The sequence below is a fragment of the Oncorhynchus tshawytscha genome, linkage group LG28 (assembly GCF_018296145.1).
Source record: "Oncorhynchus tshawytscha isolate Ot180627B linkage group LG28, Otsh_v2.0, whole genome shotgun sequence".
In the NCBI taxonomy this organism is placed as follows: Eukaryota; Metazoa; Chordata; class Actinopteri; order Salmoniformes; family Salmonidae; genus Oncorhynchus; species Oncorhynchus tshawytscha.
The window spans coordinates 35,180,791-35,199,863 of record NC_056456.1 but is presented as its reverse complement, the minus strand read 5'-3'; the positions used below and the strand labels follow the sequence as shown (position 1 = coordinate 35,199,863).

The 19,073-nt window shown below is 46.5% G+C and overlaps 1 protein-coding gene across 2 annotated transcripts in view; it reads right to left on the bottom strand.

Moving 5' to 3' along the window:
* cfap57 (cilia and flagella associated protein 57) overlaps positions 1-19,073 on the bottom strand; it is a 39,653-nt gene that overhangs the window by 10,544 nt on the left and 10,036 nt on the right. For both annotated transcript variants that reach the window (XR_006080239.1, XM_042308273.1), the window contains exons 7-18: positions 17,424-17,563; positions 15,184-15,349; positions 14,879-14,992; positions 14,519-14,731; positions 13,157-13,330; positions 11,999-12,160; positions 11,133-11,288; positions 8,723-8,816; positions 8,018-8,208; positions 7,280-7,453; positions 6,000-6,158; positions 3,291-3,434 (exon numbers count right to left, since the gene is read on the bottom strand). Coding sequence is in view for 1 of the 2 variants with exons in the window: in XM_042308273.1 (XP_042164207.1) it covers positions 3,291-3,434; positions 6,000-6,158; positions 7,280-7,453; positions 8,018-8,208; positions 8,723-8,816; positions 11,133-11,288; positions 11,999-12,160; positions 13,157-13,330; positions 14,519-14,731; positions 14,879-14,992; positions 15,184-15,349; positions 17,424-17,563 (1,887 nt within the window). In the remaining variant the exon portion in view is untranslated. The remainder of the gene's footprint in view (positions 1-3,290; positions 3,435-5,999; positions 6,159-7,279; positions 7,454-8,017; positions 8,209-8,722; positions 8,817-11,132; positions 11,289-11,998; positions 12,161-13,156; positions 13,331-14,518; positions 14,732-14,878; positions 14,993-15,183; positions 15,350-17,423; positions 17,564-19,073) is intronic.

Here is a 19,073-nt window from a genome sequence, read left to right as displayed (position 1 = left end):
TCCACTAGGCCCTCCCTTCCATCTACTCTGGCTCCCTCCCTCCCTCCAACTACTCTGGCCCTCCCTCCCTCCATCTACTCTGGCTCTCCCTCCCTCCAGTCACATCTGGCCCTGGGCCCTCCCTCCCTCCATCTACTCTGGCTCTCCCTCCCTCCATCTACTCTGGCCCTCCCTCCTCCCCTCCATCTACTCTGGCCCTCCCTCCCTCCCTCCATCTACTCTGGCCCTCCCTCCCTCCCTCCAACTACTCTGGCCCTCCCTCCCTCCCTCCAACTACTCTGGCCCTCCCTCCCTCCATCTACTCTGGCTGGCTCTCCCTCCCTCCAACTCTACTCTGGCTCTGGGCCCTCCCTCCCTCCAACTACTCTGGCTCTCCCTGTCGGGGTCCAGGGTTTGCCGGGGGTAGGCTCCATCTACTCTGGCCCTCCTCCCTGACTTGCCTAGTTAAAGAACATGTTAAATAATTGGCAGAACCTCCATCCCCCTCCAAAAACTAATGTCTTTGACATCTACTCTGGCTCTCCCTCCCTGGGCTGGTAGCTGGCCCTCCCTCCCTCCAAGACTCTGGCCCTCCCTCCCTCCATCTAACTGGCTTCCCTCCCTCCATCTAAACCTCATGGCTCTCCCTCCCTCCATCTACAGGCCCTCCCCCTCCCAGTTAAAGACATGCTATTGGCTCTCCCTCCATCCATACTCTGGCTCTCCCTCCCTCTCCCTCCCTCCAACTACTCTGGCTCTCCCTCCCTCCATCTCTGGCCCTCCCTCCCCCTCCAACTACTCTGGCTCTCCCTCCCTCCATCTACTCTGGCCCTCCCTCCCTCCCTCCAACTCTGAACTCTGGCTCTCCCTCCCTCCATCTACTCTGGCTCTCCCTCCCTCCATCTGATCCATTACTCTGGCTCTCCCTCCCTCCATCTATCTGGCCTCCCTCCCTCCCTCCAACTACTCTGCCCATCCCTCCCTCCCTCCAAACCCCCTCCCTCTCCCTCCATTCTCATCCATTCCCTCATGGCCCTCCCTCCCTCCAAAGGCCCTCCCTCCCTCCAGACTAGGCGTCCTCCAGCCTCCCTCCCTCACCCTCTCCCTCCCTCCTCCCTCCCTCCCTCCCTCCCTCCCTCCCTCCCTCCCTCCCTCCCTTTGAGTTTCCCTCCCTCCATCTGATGGCTTCCCTCCCTCCAGCTACTCTGGCTGTTCCCTCCATCTTCTGGACCTCCCTCCAGCTCCCTCCCTCCCTCCCTCCCTCCCTCCCTCCCTCCTCCATCCCTCCCTCCCTCCAACTAGGCCCTCCCTCCCTCCAACTACTCTGGCCCTCCCTCCCTCCCTCCCTCCCTCCCTCCCTCCCTCCCTCCCTCCCTCCCTCCCTCCCTCCCTCCCTCCCAATCCCTCCCTCCCTCCATCTACTCTGGCTACATCTACACTGGCTCTCCCTCCCTCCATCTACTCTGGCTCTTATCTACTCTGGCTCACCTCCCTTCCATGGCATAGACTGACCAGGCTGAATCCCTCCAACTATCTGGCTCTCCCTCCATCTGATCTCCCTCCCTCCCTCCCTCCCTCTCCTCCCTCCCTCCCTCCCTCCCCCTCCCTCCCTCCCTCCATCTACTCTGGCTCTCCCTCCCTCCAACTACTCTGGCTCTCCCTCCCTCCATCTACTCTGGCTCTCCCTCCCTCCATCTACTCTGGCTCTCCCTCCCTCCCTCCCTCCCTCCCTCCCTCCCTCCCTCCAACTCTGGCCCTCCCTCCCTCCATCTACTCTGGCTCCCTCCCTCCCTCCCTCCATCCCTCCCTCCCTCCCTCCCTCCCTCCCTCCCTCCCTCCATCTACTCTGGCTCTCCCTCCCTCCATCTACTCTGGCTCTCCCTCCCTCCATCTACTCTGGCTCTCCCTCTCTCCATCTACTCTGGCTCTCCCTCTCTCCAACTACTCTGGCTCTCCCTCCCTCCAACTACTCTGGCCCTCCCTCCCTCCAACTACTCTGGCCCTCCCTCCCTCCCTCCAACTACTCTGGCCCTCCCTCCCTCCCTCCAACTACTCTGGCCCTCCCTCCCTCCCTCCAACTACTCTGGCCCTCCCTCCCTCCAACTACTCTGGCCCTCCCCCTCCAACTACTCTGGCTCTCCCTCCCTCCCTCCCTCCCTCCAACAACTCCTCTCCCTCCCTCCAACTACTCTGGCTCTCCCTCCCTCCAACTACTCTGGCTCTCCCTCCCTCCATCTACCAACGGAGAAGGTAACACTATACTTAAAGCCTACAGGTATGCTGCAATGAAGAGAGCACCGGGTACTCAACCTCAATGAACTCACAGTGTAGGCTATTGCAGTTTGCTGCAGAATCATATTCATGTCCACCTACATCTTACATGCATCCTCATGTGTTGACTGGAGGGCTACAGAGAGGGGTCAATGGAGGGCAGAGAGAGGGGTCAATGGAGGGCAGAGAGAGTGGTCAATGGAGGGCAGAGAGAGTGGTCAATGGAGGGCAGAGAGAGTGGTCAATGGAGGGCAGAGAGAGTATTCAATGGAGGGCAGAGAGAGTGGTCAATGGAGGGCAGAGAGAGGGGTCAATAGAGGGCAGAGAGAGGGGTCAATAGAGGGCAGAGAGAGGGGTCAATGGAGGGCAGAGAGAGGGGTCAATGGAGGGCAGAGAGAGGGGTCAATTGAGGGAAAAGAGAGGGGTCAATTGAGGGCTAGAGAGAGGGGTCAATGCAGGGCTAGAGAGAGGGGTCAATACAGGATGAGAGAGAGGGGTCAATACAGGGCTAGAGAGGGGTCAATACAGGGCGAGAGAGAGGGGTCAATACAGGGTAAGAGAGGGGTCAATACAGGCGATTCTGAGTGCTTTCGTGTGTAAATGCAACATGGCAAATGTACTGTATGTCATGGCATTTTGATCAGTTATATGAAACTGTGGATTTTTTTGTGGGCTTTTTTCCCCACATGTTAGATGTGCAAGTGCAATGAGTGAGAAAATGTAGCGGTCAATGCTGATGATTCAGGTGGGTAAAAACATAATGACATGAATGTCAGTAGTAGCATTTTGATCAGCAATAAGAATGTATTTCAGATTTGTCTGCTGCTCACCTGTATGATCATTTAAGATTATATACCATTTAGCAGACGCTTTTATCCAAAAACACTTAGTCATGCCTGCATACGTTTTACTTACTGCTGGCTCCGGGAATTGAAGCCCCTATCTTGGCATTGCATGCGCCATGCTCTTCCAACTGAGATACAGAGGCGAGAGAGAGGGGTCACTGAGACCATCTAAAAACAGATCTAGCTGTCTCTGACCTCTTGAATCTGCTCCTTCATCTCCTTGATGTCGTTCTCTCTGGGCTCGATCTGTTTCTTCAGTTCTTTGATCTTGTAGTCCAGGACAAACTTGAACTTCTCCAGCTCCTGGTTCTTCTTCTTCAGGTCGTAGATTCTCTTCTCCTGCAAAAAAGAGGAGAGGAGTTTTGTTACCTCTTTTATAACCCAAAACATGTCTCTGTTGAACTAATAGCTACTGTGATAGTTTGTGACCTGTGGTAGTTCTGACATTTTGGTCCAAAATGAGTTCTTCACATAGAGTTGCTCTTCAGGCTATGAGACATGTCAGATGTAAACAAAGGACGTTTACGATGAAAAACATGTCAAATCAGAAAGATCCATCTGCGCAAACACCTTTTAACTTGGTGCTATAAGGTCCTATCTGCAATCCAATCACACAACACTGGGTTGTCAATCAAAACAACTGTTTGTAAGAAAATATACTAATTGAGTCAAAAAGAGGAAGACATCACAAAACAGTTCCCAATACCCATTATCTCAGAACTATACAGTCTGCAAGATAGAACCATATAGTCCCAGGTCCTTGATTATTTATATCATAGGTTCTGGTCCTCTTTTTAAATGACTTAGATTTTTTTTATCACAACTTTTTCAGAAGACTGGCCATAACATAATGTAAGCTCTTTAAGGTAAAAAAACAACAAATAAATACGAGTTCCTTAGATCATGTTTTAGGCCATGTTTTTGTCTTGTTCTTTATCAATAGGAAAACCTCCATGGAAGGAGTATTTCACTAAAATTACAAACTTACCACATTTTATTGATAACTAGCAAGTAGTTTACTGACTTTGGTTGTCAGAGACTTGAAAAATATATCAGTTTAGTCATCCAGAGCTAAGCTTTAGCAATGTTGCTAGTTATCCATAAGATATACACTGAGTTTATCAAACATTAGGAACACATTCCTAATATTGAGTTGCCTTCTCCCCTCTCTGTCTTCTCCCCCCCAGAACAGCCTCAATTAATCGGGGCATGGATTCTACAAGATGTCAAAAGCGCTCCACAGGGATGCTGGCCCATGTTGACTCCAATGCTTCCCACAGTTGTGCCAAGTTGTCTGGATGTCCTTTGGGTGGTGGACCATTCTTGGTACACTGTTGAAACTGTTGAGCGTGAAAAACCCAGCAGCGCTGCAGTTCTTGACACAAACCGGTGCGCCTGGCATCTACCACCATACCCCGTTCAAAGGCACTTACATCTTTTATATTGCCCTTTCCCTCTCAGAATGGCACATACACACAATCCATGCCTCAATTGTCTCAACACTTAAAATCATTATTTAACCTGTCTTCTCTTCATCTACACTGATTGAAGTAGATTTAACAAGTGACATCAATGAGGGATCATAGCTTTCACCCGTTCAGTCTATGTCACGGAAAGAGCAGGTGTCCTTAATGTTTTGTCCACTCACTGTAGTGTATTTGTCATTGAAAGGAACTATTGCTTTAACAAATGTGTGATGAACATGAATTAATATTTTGGATGATGTGTTTAGAAAGAAGGGTATTTATCTTTATTGAATCATTAAATGTCTGTATTTTTCTATTGAAAGTGAAATAATTGTAACATTCTGTGCTAGATAGGTCCTTATGGCTGAACCCAGATAGGTCCTTATGGCTGAACCCAGATAGGACCTTATGGCTGAACCCAGATAGGTCCTTATGGCTGAACCCAGATAGGACCTTATGGCTGAACCCAGATAGGACCCTTATGGCTGAACCCAGAGAGGACCCTTATGGCTGAACCCAGAGAGGACCCTTATGGCTGAACCCAGAGAGGACCTTATGGCTGAACCCAGAGAGGACCTTATGGCTGAACCCAGAGAGGACCTTATGGCTGAACCCAGAGAGGACCTTATGGCTGAACCCAGAGAGGACCTTATGGCTGAACCCAGAGAGGACCTTATGGCTGAACCCAGAGAGGACCTTATGGCTGAACCCAGAGAGGACCTTATGGCTGAACCCAGAGAGGACCTTATGGCTGAACCCAGAGAGGACCTTATGGCTGAACCCAGATAGGAACCTTATGGCTGAACCCAGATAGGAACCTTATGGCTGAACCCAGATAGGAACCTTATGGCTGAACCCAGATAGGAACCTTATGGCTGAACCCAGAAAGGACCTTATGGCTGAACCCAGAAAGGACCTTATGGCTGAACCCAGATTGACATTTCCGAGCCATAAGGTTCTATCTGCGATTGCACCCCCCCCTACTCTGCACTTTAGGTACCTTTAAGGACCTTACTGTGTTATGAAAGAATGATGTACTACATATTCAGTTGTATCTAGGAAAGATGTTCCAGAAGAAGAAGCTAACATAATCAGTGTCTCGTCTCCCTACCAATAACTAGTGCTAGAAGGTGGATCCAATACATATGAGGTCAATAGCCCCCTTATACAGAACGTGTCCTACAGTAGGTCATGTTTCTGTTAAAGAACACAAAACAACATTTCTTGTTACATTTCTTTTTCTCCGTCTCAGTTCCTTTTCCCTTGTTTGATGCCTAATGAACAGGACCCTGTCCATCCCCACTTTGACTTGGATGGTCTCGTCTCTCTCCTGGATCTCCTTCTTCAGGCCCACAATGTGCGTCTCCAACCCTCCCCTAGCCTAGGTTCCTCCAGTACCTGTACCCACCCCATCCCCCTGCAGCCACCCACCACACACCTTATCCTGGATGGTCTCGTCTCTCTCTTGGATCTCTTTCTTCAGGCCCAGGATGTCCTTCTCCAGTGACTTGATGACCCCTCGTAGCTTCTGCTGCTCCACCCTCAGCTTCTCAATCTCCACATTGCGGTCGTCTATATCCTTCTGCAGGCTGCTGAACTGTCACGGGAGAAGACAGAGACGGGAGAAGACAGAGACGGGAGAAGCGAGAAAGGGGAGACAACAGAGAGGGGAGAAGACAGAGAGGGGAGACGACAGAGACGGGAGAAGACAGAGGAGGGGAGAAGACAGAGGAGGGGAGAAGACAGAGACGGGGAGAAGACAGAGACGGGGAGAAGACAGAGAGAAGACAGAGAGGGGAGAAGCCAGAGAGGGGAGAAGACAGAGGAGGGGAGAAGACAGAGGAGGGGAGAAGACAGAGGAGGGGAGAAGACAGAGAGAAGACAGAGAGAAGACAGAGAGAAGACAGAGAGGGGAGAAGCGAGAGAGGGGAGAAGCGAGAGAGGGGAGAAGCGAGAGAGGGGAGAAGACAGAGACGGGAGAAGACAGAGAGGGGGACCGGAGAGAGAATACATGTTTAAAAGGTGTGAATGAGAAGTGGAGATTAAATAGATTGTAGAATAAATATTTCATAGATATAATATATTGTAGCAGCCTATACTGTGTGTGGATGCTATAGCATACTGTATGTGGAAGCTATAGCATACTGTATGTGGAAGCTACAGCATAGTGTATGTGGAAGCTATAGCATAGTGTATGTGGAAGCTATAACATAGTGTATGTGGAAGCTATAACATAGTGTATGTGGAGGCTACAACATAGTGAATGTGGAAGCTATAGCATAGTGAATGTGGAAGCTACAGCATACTGTATGTGGAAGCTATAGCATAGTGAATGTGGAAGCTATAGCATAGTGTATGTGGAAGCTATAGCATACTGTATGTGGAAGCTACAGCATACTGTATGTGGAAGCTACAGCATACTGTATGTGGAAGCTACAGCATACTGTATGTGGAAGCTACAGCATAGTGTATGTGGAAGCTACAGCATAGTGTATGTGGAAGCTATAGCATAGTGTATGCGGAAGAGAAAAAAGCATTGCATCATGGAATAATGAATGTCATTATTAACCCATTGTTTCAAAGACATTTGAGGACTGGATATGAATAAGTCATTGTGTTCTGGTTTTCTGTGGTCTGGTTTTTACATGATCAGTGGATTTGGGTTATTATACGAGTGGGGAACGTAAGAGTGAAGATAACTGTTTATTTTCTATTCACCTTTTTCCTCATGACGCCCGTCTCTCCCTTCAGGCGCAGGTTGATCTCTTTCTCTACCCGTAGCTTCCTCTCGTACTTGATGCGGATGTCCTGGATCTCCCGGTCTCCGTCCTCCTCCATCTGCTTCTTGGACTCCTCAAACTCCCTCATCTGCTGCCTGGACTCGTCCTGACACTGAGAGAGACACACACACACACAATCAGAACTCAGATACACAAATATGATAAGCTTTAAAGAGGGGCTGAACTTGGCTTTTCCAATAAAAATGATGGTGATATCTTAAGTTTTAAAAAATATTAATAAATACAACCTTCCCATACACAGTTAAAAACTATTGACATTTTGCCATTAAGTAACATCATTAACAGACCAATATTTAAATATTTATTTCCTTCATTAAGAAATGTAAGAAGCCACGAGCAAGAGCTGTTTTGCAGGTGTGATTTGACTTTGGTGTGTTATATTCGCTACAGCCTACAGTTGTGTGTTCCTTTTAACCCGCCGTAGTTGAAATATCCAAACAACCACAGCATCAACCACGTGACGCAGCATGACAACGTGAATGTGATAGATCAAGAATTCCAAGCCCCAAGTTTCCTCTTTTCTAGAGTAGTATCTTTGATGACAGTTTGTGATGGAGCTGGGCCTCGTACAAGAGGGTGAGCTCTTCCAGGGTACATCCTAGCCCCATCCGCCCACCCCCAGACCCCCAGTCCCTACCCTGTACCCTTCCCTCACCTGGCCCAGCATGAGCATCTTCTCCTGGAGCTTGGCTTCATAGAAGAGGGTGAGCTCCTCCAGGGCACGACCCTTGCTGTCCTCCATGGCCTGCAGCTGCCGCTCATAGCCCTCCTGCATGAGCTGCGACTTGAGCTGCAGCTCCTGGTACTTCTCGTACTCCAGCATCAGCTTCTGGTTACTGGTCGACTCTGGGGAATGACGAAGATGATGACATGGCGGCAGGTGTTAAGAGCGTTGGGCCAGTAATCAAAAGGTTGCTAGATCGAATCCCCCGAGCTGCCATGGTAAACATCTGTCGTTCTGCCCCCTGAGAACAAGGCAGTTAACCCACTGTTCCTAGGCTGTCGTTGTAAATAAGAACTTTTTCTTAACTGACTTGCCAAGTTAAATAAAAAATATATAAAAAATGTTCCTCTAACAGATTCCTTTACCTTAAACAGTTTACACCGTACGGTGTGGCCCATGCAGGAATCAAACCCATGACTCGTGAAGGGTGTGCGTGTATGAGTGTGCAAATGTGGCAGTAAAATACGAGGCCCAGCAGGGTTATTGAATACAAAACTTGATCTGAATGTTCTGTTGTAAAGTATTAAGAGGTTACATTCAGCTAAGGTCATAAGGTTTCAGAATATTTTATTGATTCTTAAGAAATTGCATTCACGTGTGGTTACGTAGATTTTTAAAAATGTATTTCTCTCTTACCAAAATCCTGCTGCTCTCTGGAGTGTTTCTCCACGACCTCCCTCGTGACCTCCAGGTGGGACATTTCCTGCTTCTCTTTCTCCGTTTTCAGGACCTGCAACACAACAGATCAGCCCTGGGTTCAATTTCCTTCATCAATTAACATTTGCTTTAGCCTGCCTTGTCATTTAAAAAAAACTTTTTCTATTGGTTCTGTTGAAACAGGGGAGCTCAGTCAAGCCCAGATAAGAGTATTCGGAATGATTTCAAATAGTATTTGAAGCCAGGTCCGCATGTATATGTATATAAACATATAGGCTGTGAATATGCATGTCTATATAAGCACAACAGACGGACCACGACCCTGAATGAAGGGTTCTCTCAAAGGAAAATGTACTGAGTGTTGACATACAAACATCTGCACATTTGTCCCATACCAGGTGCTGCATAGAGTAAACAGTAATGATTGTGTGTGAGAAATAAGCAATAGTTGAGTGAATCTGTTTTTAGCAGGCTACTTGAAGAACAAACATCTGCTTTACTATAGGAGATTTAGTCGGCACAAAGCGCTCGTCTAGCTTCTTCACTCATTGGAAAACAGATATATGCTTTCCTATAAGAAAATCATAAATTGGCATTAATACGTGTCACATTTAAGTTTGCAAACATTGTAAAAAAATATATATATATTATATATATACGTATATCATTAGTAAAGCCGCATACAAACATGGTCTCTTTCTTGTTTTCTTGAGTAAGGTAGCTCCAAAATACAGGAGTTTCAGGCTAGCTCAGTGCTTTCTGTAATGGTGGGGTGAGCCAGCAGAAAATACAAAGCGTTGCACTGTGATTGGCTCAGTGTTCTGTCACTCATGGGGACACTACGTCACCGCCAAGTCTAAGGGTAGACTTAAAAAATTCTAGCCTCTTGGGTGCTGCCATAGAGTTACATTAGAAGTTCCAATCCAAGAAGGCTCAAGATGTTTGGCCAAAGATACAATTACGTCAAATCATGTTATATGTACAGTAGTTTTGATTAGACTGATCATGTCAACAACATACTTTCAAAATCTTAGCAAGTAGTCATCATCATGAATCAAGTTGACAATCTACTGGCAAATTTTTTTTAATTCTTGTCATGGAAAATAAATAATGAAGAGAAATTATAGATGAAACATATCGGTGCTCATCGGCCATTGGACATAAACATTAAACAACAAGTTGGAAATTCAACAATGAGTGGTTTGGTAGGAATCAGTGGCTAACTGCAAGCATTGCAAAAAAATCATTAGCCTGCTATTCAGTGGAGTGGCTGTGTGGTCCCAAGTCACAGATTAAGGGTCTCTTTTCCTAGGGTCTCTTTTCCTGCGCTCAAACAACTGTAAACTCGGAACTTCAAAATCTGGCTTTAGTGGGTTCAAGACAACTGGGAACTCAGGTAAAAACGAGCTACGACTGGGAAAATAAGTTTTTAACTTTCATCCGACTCGGAATTGTAAATCGGGAACTCAGGCATCGTTCAAGAGCTATGACCTGAAGATCACTGACGTCATCATGATTCAACATTTTTTTATTTTTCGGAGTTCCCGGTTGTCTTGAATGCACCATAAATCCAGAGAATGCCAGACTTTGATGACAAAATTTGCCCACGAAAGACCACCGCGTCACCTTCCTGTTCAAGTGAGCAGAGCACATCAAGGTGAGTCCAAAAATGTCCTGTATGCTGCTGCATAAATGATGTAATATTGGGGAGATATGTATAGTATAGCTAAGAAAGTAATACTAAGTGGGATGTTGTGTAGTAAGATGTTAGTAGCCCATGTGCCTCACCCTAATAATTTGGTCTATTTATCCCTCTTAATTTCACCTACTGTTCTGACTTGGTGGTGCATATGTAGCCTATAGAGAAATGTAGTCATTGAATATTGTAAGTGCTTTTATTGTTTGCTTATATACCCACTTTATTTATCCTACGGTTCTGACTTGGTGTACAGGGAGAACACTGTAAGAACAGACCATGTTCTGAATTCTGTCGCTGTACATTTCAAAAGTGCTGAACAAAGTTATATTAACTACGTCCGTCCTAACTCGCTCATGAATATCTTAATCGAAATTACGGATTGCCTCTTATCCGCTTGTTGTCCCCTTATGCCATAGTTTGTACATCTCAATTGTCAATAGAAACCACATTTGTTTAAGCAAGTCAGTCATATCAGCTATGTTTTTTTAAAGTCAGTAAATGAGGCTAAATGAACTGTTTCGCTGCCAGACAAGGCTCCGTTGATAGCCATGTGTAGCAGTGGTATAGTGCAATCAATGTATTGTTTAGTGTTATGTTGTGTAGTGGCTTTGCTGGCATGCACCCCACATCAATTTTTTTCCCCACCAAGGGGCATGCTAAAATACATGATAAAATCGCCACTGGTTGTACCTGGTTTTTGGTCTTGAGTGACTCGATCTCTTGGACAAACTTCTCTGAGAGGTCCTTGATTTTCTCGTTGTAGTTCATGTCCTTCAGACGCAGCTGGTACTCATTTTCCATCTTCAGCTCCTCCACACGGGTCTTCAGCTCCATCATGATCTGGTTCTGTCACAATAGAATAAAATACAATAGAGTAGAATAGAACAGAACAGATTAGAATAGAATAGAACAGAACAGAGTAGAGTAGAACAGAGTAGAGTAGAGTAGAGTAGAAGAGAGTAGAACAGAGTAGAATAGAACAGAGTAGAGTAGAACAGAGTAGAGTAGAGGAGAATAGAAGAGAGTAGAACAGAGTAGAGTAGAGTAGAACAGAGTAGAGTAGAACAGAGTAGAGTAGAATAGAGTAGAGGAGAATAGAAGAGAGTAGAATAGAACAGAACAGTAGAATAGAAGAGAGTAGAATAGAACAGTAGAATAGAAGAGAGTAGAATAGAACAGTAGAATAGAACAGTAGAATAGAATAGAAGAGAGTAGAATAGAACAGTAGAATAGAAGAGGGTAGAATAGAACAGTAGAATAGAACAGTAGAATAGAACAGTAGAATAGAAGAGAGTAGAATATAACAATAGAATAGAAGAGAGTATAGTTTTTTGGGGGACAGAGAGGAAGGCAATGCATGATCAAGAACAACAACCTAGACTACGATCCAGTTAACCATTTACATGCACCTACTAGAGGCATGGTACTCAAAGCATTAGTAGCAATGGGCAAACCAGAAGTAAATCAAAAGACATGCTAGTCTCTCATGTTTTAACTCTATTTTCTCTCTCCAGTATGTCGCCCTCTTTTTCTCCGTAGTCCGTCATGGCCAGTACCTTCTCCTCCAGGTCTGACTTGGTGATGAGGATCTCCTCAGCGTAGGTGATGTCCTTGTCTCTCTTCAGGCCGCGGCCCTCCTTGTCTATGATCTTCCAGATGAGCAGGCAGCAGTCCTCAGACACCGTCAGCAGGTACTGGTCGTCAAACGTGATCACCATCTGAGTGGGGACAGGGTAATAATAAGAACACCTTTTATTTAAGTGTTCTAGGTGGTACCTCCTTGTTTCATTCCATTATGAAACACTTTCTCCTTACTGAACAAGACCAACGTGATCATTATTTATATTTGTTCATTCAGTAGACTTTATTGTACAACGTACAAGTAACTACCAAAATAAAGGAAACACCAACATAGTGTCTTAAGGTGTTGGGCCACCAGGAGCCGTCAGAACAGCTTCAATGCACCCTGGCATAGATTCTACAAGTGTCTGGAACTCTATTGGAGGGATGTGACACCTTTGTTCCACAAGAAATTCCATCATTTGGTGTTTTATTGATGGTGGTGGAAGACGCTGTCTCAGACGCTGCTCCAGAATCTCCCATAAGTGTTTCATTGGGTGACTGAGACACACCCTTTAAACCCCCTATGCTCCTTTGAGACTCCTCTTTCAAAGTCACTGAGATCTCTTCTCCTAGCCATGGCATTCAATATAATGGGCATCTGGACATTTTTATACATGACCCTAAGCATGATGGGATGTACGTTGCTTAATTAACTCAGGAACTACACCTGTGTGGAAGCACCTGCTTTCAATATAGTATGTATCCCTCATTTACTGAAGTGTTTCCATTATTTTGGCAGTTACCTGTACATGCTGGGGTAAATCCACTGGAGAAATGGGAGCAGAAATGAGAGAGGGCTAAACGACCACACATGTACGCTCAAAAAAACACTTTACAGTTGTCTTGATTTGATTTGCTTTCACTTGAAATGGCAGAAAAGTCCTAGCCTGGCCCGAGATATCATAGATCAAGCATGAATTGATCTGCAAGATTTGGACATTCCTAGATCTGTTGGTGCTGTATGGTCAAATTTTACTGTAGTCGTTATTTTCATGGCAATGATCAAAAGAGTTGGCATGACAACACAAACAGATCTTTCAGGTACGCCACAATTGAATGTTCTGGGATTGGGCGAAACATCACACACCCACCTTGGTGACAGCCCCTGAGTGGGCCTGGTACTCGATCCAGTCTTTCTGTGTGGATAGAGGGTACTTGATGGCCCTGACAGTCCCGATGGAGGTCCCTGCGAAGAGCACCCGTCCCGACCGGGACATAGCGATGGTGGTGTAAGCCACGTCGTCCGCTGCCACCTCCCTAAGGATCTGAGAACAGTTTGTCACATTGGTACAAAGCACAAGCCCGGTCCCAGATCAGTTTGTGCTGTCTCGCCAACTCCTATGGTCATAGTTGGCAAGGCAGCACAAACAGATCTGGGATCAAGCTAATACACCATGTCATTCCCACTAGGGGCTTCTTCTCCTCACAGTGGCCAGGCAGAGGGAGAAGTGGGAGAAGGGGCTTCCTCTCCTCACAGTGGTGAGGCAGAGGAGGGAGAAGGGGCTTCCTCTCCTTACAGTGGCGAGGCAGAGGGAGAGGAGGGAGAAGGGGCTTCCTCTCCTCACAGTGGCGAGGCAGAGGGAGAGGAGGGAGAAGGGGCTTCCTCTCCTTACAGTGGCGAGGCAGAGGGAGAGGAGGGAGAAGGGGCTTCCTCTCCTCACAGTGGCGAGGCAGAGGGAGAGGAGGGAGAAGGGGCTTCCTCTCCTCACAGTGGCGAGGCAGAGGGAGAGGAGGGAGAAGGGGCTTCCTCTCCTCACAGTGGCGAGGCAGAGGGAGAAGTGGGAGAGGGGCTTCCTCTCCTCACAGTGGCGAGGCAGAGGGAGAAGTGGGAGAAGGGGCTTCCTCTCCTCACAGTGGCGAGGCAGAGGGAGAAGTGGGAGAAGGGGCTTCCTCTCCTCACAGTGGCGAGGCAGAGGGAGAAGTGGGAGAAGGGGCTTCCTCTCCTTACAGTGGCGAGGCAGAGGGAGAGGAGGGAGAAGGGGCTTCCTCTCCTCACAGTGGCGAGGCAGAGGGAGAAGGGACCTCCTCTCCCTACAGTGGCCAGGCAGAGGGAGAAGAGGGAGAGGAGGGAGAAGGGGCTTCCTCTCCTCACAGTGGCGAGGGAGAGGGAGAAGGGGCTTCCTCTCCTTACAGTGGCGAGGCAGAGGGAGAAGTGGGAGAATTGACTTCCTCTCCTCACAGTGGCGAGGCAGAGGGAGAAGTGGGAGAATTGTCTTCCTCTCCTCACAGTGGCGAGGGAGAAGTGGGAGAAAGATGAAACTGGGCCAACATTCTGCACATTTTCTCATTGTTGAAATCATAGAAATGGATCTCTGTGGATGAGACATTTAATCTAAATGCAGTTTTCTACTCCCAAAACTACAATTTGTTACAAACACAATTACCTAAACTAAGTTTTGTAGACTTGTTATCTAGGGAACCATCCTTAGCTGAGGGTATAACCTCCATCCCACCTGACAGTCTTGGATCTCCTTAAGGGTACAGTCTGTCCCCACGGCGAAGATAGTCTTGGCATCGGGCGAGATGGTGACGCCAGTGTAGCTGCATGACTTCAGAACGCTCTCCGACTCGCGCTTGCTGTTCAGCGTGTTCCACTCGTACACGGCCCCGTCCATCCCGCACGACACCAGGCGACTGTCGTCCGTGCTCCACACGATGGCCCGCACCTGACAAACATAATTTATACACAATAACAAGTCAGACAGTAGGGAGATGTAGTAGTGACAGACAGCTGGGTTTCATACATAGTCTCTGAGGGAAATGATGTTTGATGAGTATAGGACCATAGATTTTCCTGTTCTGGGAAAACACACCTTTCCATTGTGGCCCTTCAGATTTAAGAGGTTGTCAAATGTAGTGGAGGAGTAGATGTGGATGAGGTTTCCGTTGACAGCAGCAAACATGTGTCCCCCATGACTGAAAACACACTAGGAATGGAGAAACACAGACAAGCAACAAGACCTGGCTTATTATTCCATTGACCACAATACAATATTAATTCATTTAGTTCAACTGACAGTATCTATAGTGAAGTTTATTTTGACATGGAGTACCTGTAACCCACACATACAGTACCACACACACCCCACCCCCACCCCAACACCAACCCTTCCCCCACCTCTCTGCAGCCCCTGACAGTGAACTCCTTGAAGGTCCTAACATCGTCGATGAGCAGGTTCATGAGGCGCAGCTTGTCGGAGAAGCCCACCAGGATGAAGAGACCAGAGGGGTGCAGGGCCACGCTGAAGGCCTCTTCCTGGAACTCCTTATGCAGCTCCAGCACACTGACACAGACAGGAAGAGAAGACTCTCATGTAGAACACAGAGTTAGTAGAAACCTGTTGCTGATGGGCTATGCTCCAGGAGGAGTAAATTAGTACTTTTTTATATAAATCTATTTGGTGTTAATCATGCTTTGGAGCCAATAGGAGATTTGCACTAACGTTTGAATTGAGTTTAGGTTTCCCAAGAAGGGTGACCACATTTAAAATACTCAAATGAGGGACAACCAGAGTGTAGCCTACAGTAACAGTCAAACGTTTGGACACACCTACTCATTCAGTGGTTTTTCTTTATTTTTTACTATTTTCTACATTGTAGAATAATAGTGAAGATATCAAAACTATGAAATCACACATACGGAATCATGTAGTATCCAAAAAACTATTAAACAAATCTAAATATATTTTAGATTCTTCCAAGTAGCCACCCTTTTCCTTGATGACAGCTTTGCACACTCTTGGCATTCTCTCAACCAGCTTCATGAGGTACTCACCTGAAATCCATTTATATTAACAGGTGTGCCTTGTTAAAAGTTAATTTGTGGAATTTCTTTCCTTCTCAATGCGTTTCAGCCAATCAGTTGTGTTGTGACAAGGTAGGGGTGGTATACAGAAGATAACCCTATTTGGTAAAAGACCAAGTCCATTTTATGGCAAGAACAGCTCAAATAAACAAAGAGAAACGACAGTCCATTACTTTAAGACATGGAGGTCAGTCAATACGGAACATGTGCAGTCTCAAAAACCATCAAGCGCTATGATGAAACTGGCTCTCATGAGGACTGCCACAGGAAAGGAAGACCCAGAGTTACCTCTGCTGCAGAGGATAAATTCATAAGTGTTACCAGTCTCAGAAATTGCAGCCCAAATAAATGCTTCACCGAGTTCAAGTAACAGAGACATCTCAACATCAACTGTTCAGAGGAGACTGTGTGAAACAGGCCTTCCTGGTCGAATTGCTGCAAAGAAAACACTACTAAAGGACACCAATGAGAAGAAGAGACTTGCTTGGGCCAAGAAACATGAGCAATGGACATTAGACCGGTGGAAATCTGTCCTTTGGTCTGATGAGTACAAACTAGAAATTTTAAGGTTCCAACCACCATGTCTTTATGAGACGTAGAGTAGGTGAACGGATGATCTCCGCATGTGTGGTTCCACCGTGAAGCATGTAGGAGGTGTGATTGTGCTTTGCTGTTGACAATGTCAGTGATTTATTTAGAATTCAAGGTATACTTAACCAGCATGTCTACCTAAACATTCTGCAGCGATACGCCATCCCATCTGGTTTGCACTTAGTGGGACTATCATTTGTTTTTCAACATGACAATGACCCAACACACCTCCAGGCTGTGTAAGAGCTATTTGACCAAGGAGAGTGAAAGAGTGCTGCATCAGATGATCTGGCCTCCACAATCACCCAACCTCAACCCAATTGAGATGGTTTGGGATGAGTTGGACCGCAGAGTGAAGGAAAAGCAGCCAACAAGTGCTCAGCATATGTGGGAACTCCTTCAAGACTGTTGGAAAAGCATTCCAGGTTAAGCTGGTTGAGAGAATGCCAAGCTGTCATCAAGGCAAGGGGTGGCTATTTGAAGAATCTAAAATATATTTTGATTTGTTGAACACTTTTTTGTGTTATTCCATAGTTTTGATGTCTTCACTATTATTCTACAATGTAGAAAATAGTAGGAATAAAGAAAAACCTTTGAATGAGTAGGTGTGTCCAAACTTTTGACTGGTACTGTATATCTTTTTTGGTAAATTATTGGTGTTTTAATTTGTTGATAAAATGCGGGACATGACTGTTTGGTTGCGGGACGCAGAACAATGGGCCAAAACACGGGACTGTCACGTAAAATCTGGGACATATGGTCACCCTATTCTCAGGTTTTGTCCTACAGTATGAATAGAATGGAATGAAAACCGCTGAAATATATAATCTAGGGACAAGAGACGTACACTGATGGATAACACAGTCGGGGTCGATTCCATTTCAATTCAGTCAATTCAGGAAGTGAACTGAAAATTCCCATTTAAATTTTTCCCATTGAAAAGCAAAGAGATAATCTCTTACTTGGTCTCAAAGTTCCAGATGCGTACGGAGTGGTCCAGGGAGCATGTGGCGATAAGGGGCTTGCGGATGCAGATGGACAGACCTGTGATGATGTTGGAGTGAAACGAGTGGGACAGGAACTCAAAGTGGGCTTGCTCCCCCTGGTGGACAAGACAGAGAAATTGAGCTTAGTGCAAGAGGCACACAAGCCTTTCAACGTCCCAATTCTCTACTCTTCTGCTCAAAGTGTGCACTTGTTAACTTACTTTCATACACCAATCTAATTATTTGAAATGGAAAGGGGAGGAGTGTACAAGTGCCCATTACGGGTGAAAGGATTGTCTAAAGGGAGACCAATATGGTCAATATACCTCACCTACACATACCCACACTCAATCTCAGGCTCTCAACTATATTCCTCTGGATTGGAAGGAAGGAAGGAATGATAGTAGGTAGGATAGAAGAACAAAATAAAGAAAAGGAGCATTTGGACCTAACCTGGACCTAATCCAACCTGGACCTAATCTAACCTAACCTGGACCTAACCTGGACCTAATCTAACCTGGACCTAACCTAACCTAACCTGGACCTAATCCAACCTGGACCTAATCTAACCTAACCTGGACCTAACCTGGACCTAATCTAACCTGGACCTAACCTAACCTAACCTGGCCCTAACCTAACCTAACCTGGCCCTAACCTAACCTGGATTTAACCTAACCTGGACCTAATCCAACCTGGACCTAATCTAACCTAACCTGGACCTAACCTGGACCTAATCTAACCTGGACCTAACCTGGCCCTAACCTAACCTAACCTGGCCCTAACCTAACCTGGATTTAACCTAACCTGGACCTAATCCAACCTGGACCTAATCTAACCTAACCTGGACCTAACCTGGACCTAATCTAACCTGGACCTAACCTGGCCCCTAACCTAACCTAACCTGGCCCTAACCTAACCTGGATTTAACCTAACCTGGACCTAACCTAACCTGGACCTAATCCAACCTGGACCTAATCTAACCTAACCTGGACCTAACCTGGACCTAATCTAACCTGGACCTAACCTAACCTAACCTGGCCCTAACCTAACCTGGCCCTAACCTAACCTAACCTGGACCTGACCTAACCTGTATTTAACCTAACCTGGACCTAACCTAACCTGGACCTAATCTGGACCTAACCTAACCTGGACCTAATCTAACCTGGACCTAACTTAACCTAACCTGGACCTAACCTAACCTGGACCTGACCTAACCTGGACCTAATCTAACCTGGACCTAACCTAACCTGGACCTAACCTGGACCTGACCTGGACCTAATCTAACCTGGACCTAATCTAACCTGGACCTAACCTAACCTAACCTGGACCTAACATAACCTGGACCTGACCTAACCTGGACCTAATCTAACCTGGGCCTAACCTAACCTGGACCTAACCTGGACCTAACCTAACCTGGACCTAACCTAACCTAACCTGGACCTAACCTGGACCTAACCTGGACCTAACCTAACCTGGACCTAACCTAACCTAACCTGGACCTAACCTAACCTGGACCTAACCTAACCTGGACCTAACCTAACCTGGGGCTAATCCTTCTGACTGCGAGCCCAGCATGATTTAGCATAGAATGTCAAAGCAACTGTTCACCTTGCACACATCCATATG